The sequence below is a fragment of the Pongo pygmaeus genome, chromosome 3, assembly GCF_028885625.2.
Source record: "Pongo pygmaeus isolate AG05252 chromosome 3, NHGRI_mPonPyg2-v2.0_pri, whole genome shotgun sequence".
Taxonomy (NCBI): Eukaryota; Metazoa; Chordata; class Mammalia; order Primates; family Hominidae; genus Pongo; species Pongo pygmaeus.
In genome coordinates, this window is record NC_072376.2 from 47,426,929 (window position 1) to 47,441,524 (window position 14,596).

At 36.0% G+C, this 14,596-nt stretch overlaps 1 protein-coding gene and 1 long non-coding RNA gene across 5 annotated transcripts in view; one reads left to right on the top strand and one right to left on the bottom strand.

Annotated features, from left to right (window-relative positions):
- Nucleotides 1-363, top strand: part of LOC129035853 (uncharacterized) — a 63,938-nt gene extending 63,575 nt beyond the window's left edge. Inside the window, exon 3 of the long non-coding RNA XR_008502354.1 lies at nt 55-363. This is a non-coding gene — a long non-coding RNA (uncharacterized LOC129035853). The remainder of the gene's footprint in view (nt 1-54) is intronic.
- NFXL1 (nuclear transcription factor, X-box binding like 1) overlaps nt 1-14,596 on the bottom strand; it is a 68,692-nt gene that overhangs the window by 48,940 nt on the left and 5,156 nt on the right. For all 4 annotated transcript variants that reach the window (XR_010126038.1, XM_054486845.2, XM_054486846.2 and 1 more), the window contains exons 3-10: nt 14,339-14,512; nt 8,793-8,902; nt 6,737-6,867; nt 2,897-3,075; nt 2,490-2,651; nt 2,288-2,388; nt 1,498-1,612; nt 36-160 (exon numbers count right to left, since the gene is read on the bottom strand). Coding sequence is in view for 3 of the 4 variants with exons in the window: in XM_054486845.2 (XP_054342820.1) it covers nt 36-160; nt 1,498-1,612; nt 2,288-2,388; nt 2,490-2,651; nt 2,897-3,075; nt 6,737-6,867; nt 8,793-8,902; nt 14,339-14,512 (1,097 nt within the window). In the remaining variant the exon portion in view is untranslated. The remainder of the gene's footprint in view (nt 1-35; nt 161-1,497; nt 1,613-2,287; nt 2,389-2,489; nt 2,652-2,896; nt 3,076-6,736; nt 6,868-8,792; nt 8,903-14,338; nt 14,513-14,596) is intronic.

Genomic DNA, 14,596 nt, shown 5'->3' on the forward strand with positions numbered 1-14,596 from the left:
GCTCTTAAAAGTAACTATTACAGGAGATGACTAACTTGTCTACATGTTTCACAGGGACCTCGGTGACAACGCTGTGAACATCTATGGATTCCACATTCAAGTACTTTGTCACAACTGTCTCCACAAGTTGGTACATCCTCTGTACAAGGCAAAGAAAACTCTAAAAACACACAAAAAGTCAATGTTAATAATAAGAGACATTATTATTAAACATCAACAAAGTGCCATGTTCTTCAGGCTCCCTAAGGAATGCTAGCACTTTCAGACTATAAATTTTTGTATCCACATAATCATTGGGAAAAATTAACTTTAATGACAATAATCCCTAATATTTGTGAAGTTTATGGTTTTTAAAAAGAAATTTGACACAAGTTACCATCCTCAAGAAACACATTTTTATGGGCTATCTACTTCAGAAATAGTTATCTAAAGAAATGAGTAAAGACTACATAAACTATTCATGAATTTTCCTAATGTAAAAATTTGTTTTAAAAAACTTGCTCTGAACTACCCCACAAAGACAAAAAGAAAGATTTAGTCTTTAAAACACTGTAAAACTCAGGCCAGGTGCAGTGGCTCACACTTATAATCCCAGCACTTTGGGAGGCCAAGACAGGAGGATTACTTGAGGCCAGGAGTTCGAGGCCAGCCTGGGTAACATAGGGAGAGCCCATTTCTACAAAAAATTTTTTTAAATGAGCCAGGCATGGTGACAGGTGCCTGTATTCCCAGCTACTGAGACGGCTGAGGCAGGAGGATCACTTGAGCCCAGGAGTCTGAGGCTGCAGTGAGCTAGGATCACACCACTGCACTCCAGCCTGGGTGACAGGATAAAACCACCTCTCTTAAAAAACTGTAACAACTACAAAATTATAAAACTCACCTTTAACATAAACATATTGTGACAAGTATTAGAAGTAGTCTTATACATATGATGCTGTTATTTGTGGAGAGTCAAAAAAGCTTACTCAATGTGCTATCCTACTATGCCTTTATCTCAAAGCAGCCTAAAATAAACTCACCTATAACCTATTACATCATAGTGACAATAGCACAGCCTCCCCTATTATCAAACCCCACCAGACTGGTACATTTGTTATAACTGATGTACTTACATTGACACATCATAATCACCCAAAGATCATAGTTTATATAAGGGTTCACTCATGGTGTTGTATATTTTATAGGTTTGGACAAATGTATAATGACATATATCCACCACTATAGTATCACACTGAGGAGTTTCCCTGCCCTGAAAATCTTCTATGTCTCTCCTATTCATCTCTCTCTCTCTCCCCAACCCCTGGAAGTCATTGATCACCACAGTTTGGACCTTTCCAGAATGTCATATAGTTGGGGGCTTAAATTTTGTAGCTTTTTCAGACTGGCTTCTTTCATTTAGTAATATGCACTTAAGTTTCCTGGAGGACGTCTTTTGAATGTCTTTTCATGGCTTGACAGATCATTTCCTACATATAAAAAAAAAACAAGTCTTACTTGATTTCTGACATGGACAGAACCTTTTCCCAGATCGAGGACATTCTCCACAAGCACCAACATGGCACACTTGCTCACATGTGTGATTACCACATGGCAGTGTTTTTCCACATACCTAAAATAAAATGCAATAAACACTAATGAAGGATTTAAAAGTTAACAAAAAAAGACTTCATACAACACACAATCCATTTTTCAATCACAAATAAACAACTGCTTTACGTCCCTCATATTATTTTACTTTATATTTTATACAGGTGTCATACATATGTATATATAGATACATATATACATATGTATACACACACATATATTTCCTATGCACCAAAAAGTATATTTTAAAAATACAATACGGAAAAAAACTACATGCAGCTCCATATGGCCATTCACCAAGGAGTTCTAAGTGGCATTAAAACCATGCCAATTCTAGGACAAGCAACCTATAAAATCAATCTTACTTCCTCAATTGGATTAATTCAAGAAGCAGGGAGGGGTGCTGGTTGAAGAGAGGGGAAAGAGAAGAAGGGGACAAGAGCTAGCAAGGAAGAGTACAAACGTAGTGAATCCAAAATTCAACAAATAGCTGTTACTTTGAAAAAAACTTTTCCTCCAATAATTAAAAATGATATTAAATTTAAAAGTAGTTTCTTAAAACATGATATAATTCATCTGAGTTGCTATTCTTCCTTGCCTTTTATCCAACTAAACCTGATTAGCCTTGCTGCTTTCTAGGTTGTCTATGCTTTGTGTATTCTTTAACACCCACCTCTCGAAATGCATATAAACTTACTTGATCACAGTGCCATAGTGGACTTGCACAACTTCTTTCAGCTACTTTTTTGCCACAGACACACTTTTGTCTACTAACTCTTGGACAAGGCTGACAGCTTCCTAAAACCAGAATGATAAATTAGCACAGAAACATAAAAGCAATAAAGATTGCTTTGACTTTTGCTTAAAGTCAGAAAAATCTAATGGGTATGGCCTTTTACCTGCATGACAAGGATTTTCACACTTATGTTGCCCACAAAGCAACTTCTGTCCACATGGCAGCTGACAAGACCATTCCTTGGCACTGCACCTACGAGGGATAGGTTTTGCTTTCTTACAGTAACAAGTAGTTGTGACCATCTTTGGACAAGGAGGGCAGGGACCTAGAATTCAGTAAAAGCAAAAAAAAAAAAAAAAATCTAAAGTCAGAAACTGAAACTTTCAATTTCTACACCTATCAATAATTTCTAGAACTTTCTTTACTGATACTTTACAAAAGGCAATAACTTTCAATATTTTCTCATGGCAACCTAAACTGTGAATTCAACTTTTACAATTTTTTTTTTTTGCCTCAACATAAGAAGAAATAATCACCCACAAACAATTTAAAATGCAATATATAACTCACCTGGATGACAGAGGAGTAAACATTTATGGCCACAAGGAGGTTTAAATTCACGCTCACATACTTGGCCACATGAATGAGGCACAAGCCATGGATCTAAAGGTGGATCTTCTACTTTTCCACAATAGCAATAGTACCTACTAGGTGTTTCAGATCGTTTGTATTCAAACCTACATTTTGGACTACAAAGAAGAAGAAAATTATTAAAGCTAACTTCACCTTTAAAAGCAACATGAGAGACAGAAATATACTTAGTAACAGAGTATATTCTGTTAAATTAGTTTTATGTTAAGGAACTCTGCTCCATCTTTGTGTTAGTGAAAAAACAAGATCTTATTAAAATCGATTTCAACCATATAAAACAGCACTGCACAATACAATGTGCTGAGATGATGGAACAGTTTTATACCGGGATTGTCCAATACAGTAGCAATTAGCCACATACTGTGAGCACTTGAAACGTGGCTAGTGCTTACAACTGAGGAAGGAATCAAATTTCTTATAATTTCTAAATATTGAAACAGCTACATGTGGCTAGTTACCATGAATTAAACAGCACATATCTAGAATACAACTACAAAAAGAAAGTAACATTAGTTTTCTACTAACCACCTGAACTTTATTCTTGAGGAATTCACTCTGCTTTTCATAAAGCTCAACTTTATGAGCTTTTGTGGTTTATGTTTTGTGGTTTACAAATAAACAAAATATATTAGCAACAGCAAACAGAAGAGAGAAGTCAGGTTATAGACATGCAATACCGCAAGAAACATGACTACAATTTAGAGGGGGGAATAAACTTGAAAATAAAGAATTTCATAATTCTCAACATCTAGCACAAAAAGACATATAATTCTTTTTTTTTTCTTTTTTGAGAAAAAGTCTCACTCTGTCACCCAGGCTGGAGTATAGTAGCGCAATCTCGGCTCACTGCAACCTCTGCCTCCTAGGTACAAGAAATTCTCGTGCCTCAGTGTCCCAAGTAGCTGGGAATACAGGTGCACGCCACCATGTCCAGCTAATTTTTTGTATTTTTAGTAGATCCGGGGTTTTGCCATGTTGGCCAGGCTGGTCTTAACTCCCGACCTCAAGTGATTCACCAGCCTTGGCCTCCCAAAGTGCTGGGATTACAGGCGTTAGCCACTGTGCCCAGCCCAAAAAAAGATATAATTTGAATGTGCCTAAGTCAAAGAAAAGTTCAAGTACCATGAAAGACTTTAAACTTCCATCATTAAAATAAATAAGTTTTGGTAGTAGAAGTGTTAGCCTTCAGCTCTATCAAAAATGTACTTGTAGATCATCATAGATCACTTCATTCTCAAAAGATACTCTAACCTTATCTCCCAGACAAATGAGTATAGTTAGTATATTATACTAGAACAAGTTTCACATTAACATTTAAATTTCTTTTGTATCATATACAAAATATTTTCATTGTCATGAGAACATGTTCTGTTTCCAAATAAATGCCACATAAATACTCAAAATAACCAAAAGATATTTGTTCTTGTAATGAAAAATCAAAAACAAAATACTAAGTTCATCTGCCTCTGGAATAAGTAACTGGCACTTTGTTGGAAGAGTTCAATTTTTTTTAATTAAAAGAAAAAGCTGGTGTGGAGGGGGGATATGTATTTTTAATAAGCGTGGGTATGGATGACTAATAGGCAACTCAACACACCTTAACACTGCCCATCAGCACTGAAACTGAACTGGCCCAGTGAGGGTAATATGTGCAAATGTATGAGTTTTATTTTAAATAACGGGATGCCAACAATGAAATGTAATTATGCTAGATCATCTTCATTAAAAAGCAGTATCTTAGTAGAAACCTGTATTTTAAATTTTTTATTTCCATAAAGTAACTTAAAATTATTAACATTTTACCAAGTTCTAGCCCCACCTTGATAAGGATTAAACAAAATGGGTTCTTCACCAGAATGGTCATTTATTTTCTTAAAAAAATATGAAATATGGAATGCAAAGTATATGGCACAGCTGATTAAACTGTTGTTCCTTTTAAATTAGAAGTAACAGTACATTTTTTTTTAACTGATCCTTTCCTCCTCTGTGGCAAAATGACCACTTAAAACAGAAGTGAGAAGAGAAAGGGTAAAAAAATATATACATAAGGTTTAAATCTCTAACACCTGGCTTAATTCCGTACCTATTAGACACTAAAATTCTTCCACCACAAGTAAATAATATGCAGGAGCAAAACAAATATACTTTGAAATGTTAAACAGTTTCCAAAAAGTGTGCATTCAATGAAAAGAAAAATAATATTTCTAAAAGCAAGGTCATAAGACATAACTCAGCTGGAAGAATAGAAAAAGCACTGAATTTAAAAGTAAGAAATCCTAGGTTTCAAATTTTGGCTCCACTACTTAAGAGTGAGGAGCCAGAAGTCATTTCCCTTCAATTAACTTCAATATCCCCATAGGTAACAGGAGAATAAAATCTCTCACAGATTGCTGAGAATTATTTTTACATACTCTTCTAAAAGTAACTAGCACATCTAAATGTTTTTTAAAACTACACCACTGGCCAGACGCGGTGGCTCATGCCTGTAATCTCAGCACTTTGAGGGGCCAAGGTGGGTGGATCACTTTAGGCCAGAAGTTCAAGACCAGCCTGGCCAACATGGCGAAACCCCATCTCTACTAAAAATACAAAACTTAGCCAGGCATGGTGGCAGGCACCTGTAATCCCACCTACTCCAGAGGCTGAGACGGGAGAATTGCTTGAACCCAACAAGCAGTGGCTACAGTGAGCCGAGATCGCACCACTGCACTCCAGCCTGGGTAATACAGCAAAACTCTGTCTCAAAAAAAATTAAAATTAAAATTAAAAAAAAAAATTTAAACATAAAATTAGTTACTAAAGTTACAAAATGTGACCACACAGAGCCCATGAAGCTTATGCTTCATTACTTTGACAGTCAATCTACCTCTCTGGGCAGCCAATATGAATAAATTTCTTATTGTCTTTACTTAGCAGAGATATAAAATTCTACTCTCCAACTCTTTCTGGAAATAGAACAAAAGTTCTCCAGATCAAATAATCATCAATAATAAGCAAAACTAATAAATGTAAAAAAATGATATTGTATAATATACACCTGCAGTTTTGAGATTTGGGAGGATAAAACTGGGAATCTTATAATCAAAATACATTAAACGATAGTCTTGTACAATGTAATAATAATGCATACTCATAGAATTCTGGACAAGAAGATCACAATTATGAATGATTCTCAGTCCTACAGAAAATTGAAAGTCCTTTCAAAGGATAATTAAGGAATTGTTTTGCAAACGAAAAATTAAGTCTGGATGATTTATTAGTTATCAAAAGGAACTAGTAGTTATACAAATTCAAATTGAAAAAAACAAGCCTTTATCAAGATTCCACATCTTCACACACCAAATGACTAATTAAAAGCCCAACATGGATATTGAAACCACCAATAAAGCAACTTAGAATCTACAATTTTCATTTATTCTACAATTTAATAATCCAATTAGGCCAGGCGCGGTGGCGTGCCAGCCTAGTTGGCACTTTGGGATTTTTTGGCGTGGGTCACCTGAGGTCAGGAGTTCAAGACCAGCCTGGCAGACATGGTGAAACCCTGTCTCTACTAAAAATACAAAAAATTAGCCAGGCATAGTGACAGGTGCCTATAATCCCAGCTACTCAGGAGGCTGAGACAGGAGAATCTCTTGAACCCAGGAGGTGGAGGTTGCGGTGAGCCAAGATCGCCACTGCACTCCAACCTGCGTGACAAGAGCGAAACTTCATCTGAAAATAATAATAATAATAATCCAACTAATTAGAAAAAGTTACCAAGGCCAGGGATAATCTCTCTTTCCAAAATCATCATCAGTCACAGAAGATACAAGAAACTGGCTGTCTTTAGCCCACTTCTGGATACAGGGCATGTGAAATATACAGAAACATCCCGAACAGCTCCAAACCTAAGACAAAGGTATCAGAAGTTAATATATGTTAATTTTTCTTTGTTAATTGTAAAATAATTTAAAATGAGTATCACACTAAACTATTTTCAAGAGCTACCTAAGGATTAAAGAAAAAAGGTCTTTCCTTCCAGTATAACAGAAGAACTGTTTCATGGGAAATGCATTTAAATGTAGGATACATCAAAGAAAATTATTATTAGTCACACAGATTCATTCAGCTAGAAATAATTACTGCTAACATTCTGGACAATCTCCAAATTTATATATATATTTTTTTCATACTTTTAAAAAATGAGGTCGTACTATAATAACTGAAATGTAACTTTATAGTCTTTTCTATAAGCATATTTATAGCTATACATTACATCATGTAGACTTACGTACTTAAATTTCTTGTTGTTGGATGATTATTTCCAAGTATAAATAACACTACAAAAGAATCCTTAAACATAAATATGTACATATATCTCTACATAGCCCTTTTGTTATATAAAACCTATTAGTCTAACACCTAACTAATGCTAAATTCTAAAAATTAGGTAATCAAAAAACAAGAATATACATAATTTAAAAGCTTAAGAAATAATACTAAATTAATTTTTAAAACCTGCCAAACACTTTGATAAAACTGATAAAAATCAGTTCCCCTTTCCTTATAACATTTTACAACTGTTTGATAAAATCAGACACGTAGCATATTGCATGAGCTAACAACAGCATTAAACAGCCGACTTCTTAGTTTGGGTTACCCCCAAAGCAGTATCTGAGAACTTGGATGCAGGGGTAAAGGGACTAGACGGGAAAAAGAAATGCCAATGAATGGCATATGGTTGAGCTGATTACCACTAAGGGCCACAGAAGCTCAATCCTACAGGGGACCCTCTGCAGAACCATGTAAAACACGCCTTGGACTGCCCAGCCACACTCGCTAATGGAAAGGAGGTTGGGGCATTCACCTACCAACGCCCTGTGGTGCAATGTTGTTGCAAGGGGCTTTAACTCCCCAGTGCTTCTGCACTATACCCATGTACTAGCTAAGTCAATTTCCAAGAAGAAAATTTAGAGGTGGAAAAAACGCACACACACAGCAAGTGTTTAAAGTGGGTTTCTATCTGCATGCAGAGACTATGTATTCCCTGCAGCTGAAATCGGGGTAAACCAACTAGATGTGACTCTAGGCACAAAAGGCATCTGTATCTGCTATACTCTTCTAACCAACCAGAGCATGTTAAATTTCTGATTCACTCTACATGACCAAACTATTTCATCTGACTTGATTTGCTTTCTCTAGGCAATGCTGCTATAATAGCAGTGAATTAATCTAAGGTCTAAATGTTGAGTCTTTCACATTCAGTAATCATTTCTTAATTGCTTCATTAATGCCCTTTTAAATTTACATATATATATATCTTTATCACTAGGCCATATCTCCTCCAAGGACATGAGTTTTGTCTGAATCTCTCTCCCCACTGACCCTCACCACTTCCCAAAATGCCTTTAACACAGGATACGCTAACTAATTAAGCCATAAGTGTTACTGTCAAGTTCTACTTTCTTGAAGATAGGGACCGTATCTTTTTCCAAACCCAATAAAATAATAAAATATAGTACATTTAACATTTCACTTTTGTGGGAATCTCTAACGTACAGATGCTAAAAATGTTCTATCAAATCAACATTTGCATTAAAACTGAAGACAACTAAGTTATATCAACAGTGCTAAAAATACTGGATACTCATTTAGTGGTAATTTTTTTTTTAAATTGCAGATTTTAAAATGAAGATCAATTCATATACAAAATTCTCAAATGAAGCATTTTTAAACATAAGTAAACAAAAGAATAATAAATCGTTAAGTACTGTAAGTGCAAACTAAGGTATTTTGGGGAGATACATTAATATAAATAAGGAGAAAAACTTACTGCTTGGTTTCTCTTCACCGAAGCAATACAAATTAAGCATGTCATAGCCGCTGCTTGAAAAGCTTCATTTACATATTGTTTTGTTCGCTCTAATTCACGTGTATCTCCATCTGGAAATTTAAAGATTGAAAATCTCACCCTAAACAACATCTGAAAATAACACAAACTCACTAATAGCACCATATTATGTAAGAACTGTCTAGCAATATCAATTGCTCAAAATATAGCTGTAAAACAAGAAGTTTTTCTAAAAAAAGTAACCAATGAGCTGTCAAGAGGTAACGAAGTCTGTGTATTAAATCTTGTGTACATGGTTCAAAATCAGTACCCCTGCTCTCTGTTATACTTGCTTTTTTGGCTGTCAGAATTCTCAACAAATTTGGCAGAGGCAGAGCCATAAGCAAGAGCAGCAAGATGTAAAGTCTTAAGGAAAAGTAAAGTGTCAAAGCAAAAGCCTAAACTAATTAGTAGAGCCACTGAGCATAAATATAAGCTTAGATGTGAGTGAGTGGGGGTGGGTGTGTGTGTATGTGTGAATTTAGTAGGTGTATTCTTAATAAAAACTTGTTGAATGAAAAGACCCTGAGGTTTTTACAGTACAATAGCCACATCTCATGAAATTATGTTCACTATTTCTGCTTAAGAAGGTAGGATAAGCTTTTCAGAAAAAACAGTACCTGACATTATTTTCTTTGAGTAATTATTGAGTGCTTATTTGCTAGACACCGTACTATTAGTACTTCAATAGGATTAAATGAGCTATTATCTTCATTTTACAGATGAGAAAATTGAGGCACAAAAGAATTAACTTCAGTTTGCCTACAAAGTGAACCCTCTTAACCTCTATACACTGCAGTGAGCGGTTACTGCAGGAAGGTCCAACAAATAACAAGTAACAGCAAAATGAAAAACAGAATGAGTCCCCTAAAGCCCAAATGACACCAAAAGGGCAATAATCTGAGTCACTTTAGTATGAGAGAAATAAGCCTACATGCCTTTAAAACAATAAAGATTGTTCAATAGCGGTTAACTGAGTCTTCAAAAAAAGTAGATTAAAACATAAACTACCATAAGTACAGAACTTACCATGGCAATAACGTGGTTCAAGCCAATTTAAGTTGCCAAAAAGAAAAATTAAATAAATAGGACATGTGGCTAATTCTTTACTTTCTAAAATCATCTGAGTAAACACAGCACTTACAAAAGCTTGCCCTACCATAAAATAAATGTGATTTAGGACATTAAGCAAAATAAACGCAAACATACTCTCAAAACTATAAATTATTATAAAATTATTAAAGACAGTTGCTTTATTTTAAACAAACATTGAAGTTTTTTAAAAAATCCTTAAAAGCAGAATAATAGTATGGGGCGCCTATTTTGCTTTTCAACAAAGCTGACATTAACAGATACAAAACATTTTAAATTTCATCTAATTTAACAGCTAACTCAAAAAACAGAATTTAAGAAGAAGATAGAATAGGCTTTTACAAATAAAAACCTTATATTTAAAAAATTTATGTAAGATTTCTTTGAAACATGTATTAAAGTTTGGCTGCATCGATAAAATGTACTGCCCAGCACATCACAGCGGATAGCATGGCATTTGAAGTCATGCATTTTAAAAAGATGACTCTGGCAACTAAAGAAAAATGAGTATGTGGAGGCCAAGACTGAAAGCAGGAAGTACCAGTTAAGAGACAGTTACAGCAGATAAAGCAAAAAATGACTTTGAGCAAGTTACCTAATGTGTCTCAGTTTTCTCACCTGTAAAATTAGTAGTAACAGTTATCTACCTCACAATTATCATATGGATTTAATCCACGTATTAAGCAGCTGTAAAGGCTTGAACTAGGCAATGACAGTACACAGGCAGAGTAAGGGTAGATTTAAGAAATTTAGGAAGTAAAACTTAGGAGGACTTGGTGACAATGAGATTGTGTCAGTTTTAAAAGCTGATGTTCATGTCAAGATTCAGAAGGAAAGAGTGCTGTGTCTGCTGAGCTAACATGGGCAGAGGGAGAATTGCAGTAAATGACACGCATATGCCATCTCTGCTCCCAGATGTCTGGCTTGGGAGGGTGACTGAAAAAACTGTAGTGCTACTAAGATTGAGAAAACAAAAGAATAAATAAGTTCTCTTTCAACAGCAATTTGATGGGTCCATGCGCCAGCAAGATAGAGATACTTATCAGGAAGTTGGCCATGCAAGTTTGAAATATGAGAGAAGAATCACAAAAATGCAAAGGCTGTGCTCAAATAAAAATGAACTCCTTTGGTAAAGTCCTGGTCTTCAATTCACTAATGGTAAGGTGGGAACCATCCCATTACTCTGGCATGTATGTTCTTAAATCAAGTGATCAGATTTTCTTACATTGGTAGAGGCAAACGAATGGGAATCAACTACTAATGGATTTTATACAAAACACAGCATAAAAAAATTACCATAACACTTTTAAGATTAAAACCAGATTAAAAATTAATGAAACTTACAAATGACAAATGTTTTCTACATACTAGACTGAAAGACATTATTGCATTTTCTATTTTAAAATAAAATGACTCTATCTAGAATGGTTTAAGTGAGTTCCTCTCAAAGCAGAAAACTTCTTAAGATTATTTTCTATAAGGTCCTTCAGAAACAAGAAACCCTCTAACCTTAGAGTTACTTTTTATCAATTCTTACCTTGCCGACCTAGACTTCTCAGCCAAACTTCCTAATCTTAATTCCTTAGCAGATACGGTAAATTCCTTAGAAACCTACTTGATGATGTGCAACTATCTTCATGATCCTATCAATATACTCAGGCAACTACCTAATCACCAAGGTTATGTGTTGGGAAGGGAAGGGTGAAATACATCAATCCTTCTGTCTGAAGACTTAACTCTCAGCCAGGCACAGTGGTGGCTCACGCCTGCCCCTTTGGGAAGCTGAGGTGGGAGAATTCTCTGTAGCCAGGAATTCAAGACCAGCCTTGGCAACACAGGAAAACACTGTCTCTCCAAAAAAATTCTAAAAAATTAACCAGGCATGGTGGTGTGTGCTTGCAGTACCAGCTACTTGGGAGGCTAAAGCAGGAGGGTCACTTGAGCTCAGTAGTTCAAGATTGTAGGGAGCTATGATCACATCACTGCACTCCAGCCTGGGCAATAGAAGAAGACTGTCTCTAAAAAAAAAAAAAAAGACTAACTCTCATGCTCTTTATTTGCCTTTATGCTAACTCATGCTCAAACTCTGCTATGCTTCTGATTCTGTTGTACTAACAGGCCTGAATCCTGGCAACACTGGCCTTATACTTCTCATGAAAGCACAAGATAATAACTAAGGAACACATTAGCATAGGGTAGATGAAGAGAGCTTAGGATGTGGGGCCTTATGATCAAGGGAAGACATGACTGAAAAAAGAAACAAATTTTTGGCCGGGCGCGATGGCTCACGCCTGTAATCCCAGCACTTTGGGAGGCGGAGGCGGGCGGATCACGAGGTCAGGAGATCGAGACCATCCTGGCTAACACAGTAAAACCCCGTCTCTACTAAAAATACAAAAAATTAGCCAGGCGTGGTGGCAGGCGCCTGTAGTCCCAGCTACTCAGTAGGCTGAGGCAGGAGATTGGCGTGAACCCGGGAGGTGGAGCTTGCAGTGAGCCGAGATTGCGCCACTGCACTCCAGCCTGGGCGACACAGCGAGACTCCGTCTCAAAAAAAAAAAAAAAAAGAAACAAATTTTTTAAAAGAAAGCAGCAGTTATGATAGAAAATCTCTAATAATCAAGCCACAAAATACATTAAACATTCCAGCAAACAGATATACAGCACAGACTACACAACAGGCACTACTGTAAGCACTACAGTACTTACACATACTGATTCATTTCATCCTAACAACTCTACAGTATTTAGTATCATTACACTCATTTTACAAAAGAAGAAACTGAGCCCCTAAGATGTTAAGCAATATGTCAAACATCCTACAGCCACGTAGCAAAGCCAAGAATCAAAGCGTAGCAACCTGATTCAAGTGTCAATGTTCTTAACTGCTGTACAATGCTGCTTTTTACCCATAAACGGGTACAAAAGTAACCGTCTAATCTCAGAATTTTCCTGCTTTTACAGAGAAAATGAAATCAGCCCAGTAATGGCTCTAAAGCTAAGTCAACTAGGTTTAAACCCAGCTCTGCCAATTACTAATTGTGTAACTCTAGGAAAGTCACCTCTCCTCTGCAGAACTGTTTCCCAAAATATTTGTAAGGTTTTTCCTGGTTTTAACAGTATACTAAAGTAAGAAAAAGAACCAAGCAAGGGTATAAATATATATTACCAATAAAAGGTATATAAACAACATGACATATCTACAAATATATTAATAAACGTTGACATTACATGCAAAAATATTTCTTTTTTTTTTTTAATTGAGACAGAGTCTTGCTCTGTCTCCCGGGCTGGAGTGCAGTGGTGCAATCTGAGCTCACTGAAACCTTCGCCTCCCAAGTTCAACCAATGCCTCAGCCTCCTGAGTAGCTGGGATTACAGGTGTGCGCCCCCATGCTCAGCTAATTTTTTTGTATTTGTAGTAGAGATGGGGTTTCACCATGTTGGCCAGGCTGGTCTCAAACTCCTGACCTCAAGTGATCCCCCGGCCTCGGCCTCCCAAAGTGCTGGGGTTATAGGCGTGAGCCACTGTGCCTGGCCTACATACAAGAATATTTCCAATAATAATTTTAAAGTATAAAAGGCAGAAAGTTTAATAATATTTACATTTAAAATAATCTATTTTTATACCTAATACTAAAGTGGTACACAGCAACATCACTTTGGCCCTCTTTCACATAAACAAACGTGGCTTTAAGAGCAACCAGATATAAACCACAGATAACATGAATGTACATGTCAAACCTGAGGAAATTTAGGTTTTTTAAAAAAAGTATGGCTAGGTGCAGTGCACATGCCTGTAGTCTCAGCTACTTGGGAAGCTGAGGCAGGAGAATCACTTGAGCCCAGGAGTTCAAGGCTGCAGTGAACTACGATTGTATCACTGCGCTCCAGCCTGGGCAACAGAACAAGACCCCAACTCTAAAAATAAATACATGAAAATCAGATGTTGTAAATAAGATATAAAATAAGGAAATAAAGAATTAAAAAGACTTCAAGACGCATTTAACATGATGAAAAAAAATGAATAGATTGAAAAGGGTACACAAAGTCCTCTAGTTCAATCAAATCATCACAACCAGAAAAAACTTGCCCCAGTCCATCGCTCAGGAGCTTTAGCAGCCCCATTCAAGCATTCTACTGAAATGCCAATTAAATACACACAAAGGCCTCCCAAGGCTATAAAAGAGCCACTGCCATTCTATTTGCTTTATAGAAAAATTAGTGTTACACAATATATAACTCAAATACCAAAGTGTACAAAAATTCAACTCTAGAACATACAGTGTTCATCTTAAGATGTAAAATCTATTCCATATAGAACAAAGGCATTACCAAAAAAATGTCAGGAATACAGTTTCATTGACGTCAAAAGTCAAAATTTAAAAGATCAGTACCTGTCTGAGTAGTGTATGTTATAAACGTATTTGCAACTATTTTTCCCTGTTTTCCTTCAAAATCTTCATCTCCTTCTTCTTCAGATGAACAGCTAAACTGTTCTTCAACAAGTTTTCTGGCTGCAGCTTGGTTAGCTTTCTTGATTTCTTCAAATTTTTTCTGAGACATTAGCTCTGTTTAAAAGAAAAAAGTTTCATTTCTGCAAAACAATCTCTCAAAAAGAAAAGCATAATGTGCTAATACATCATTTTACAACA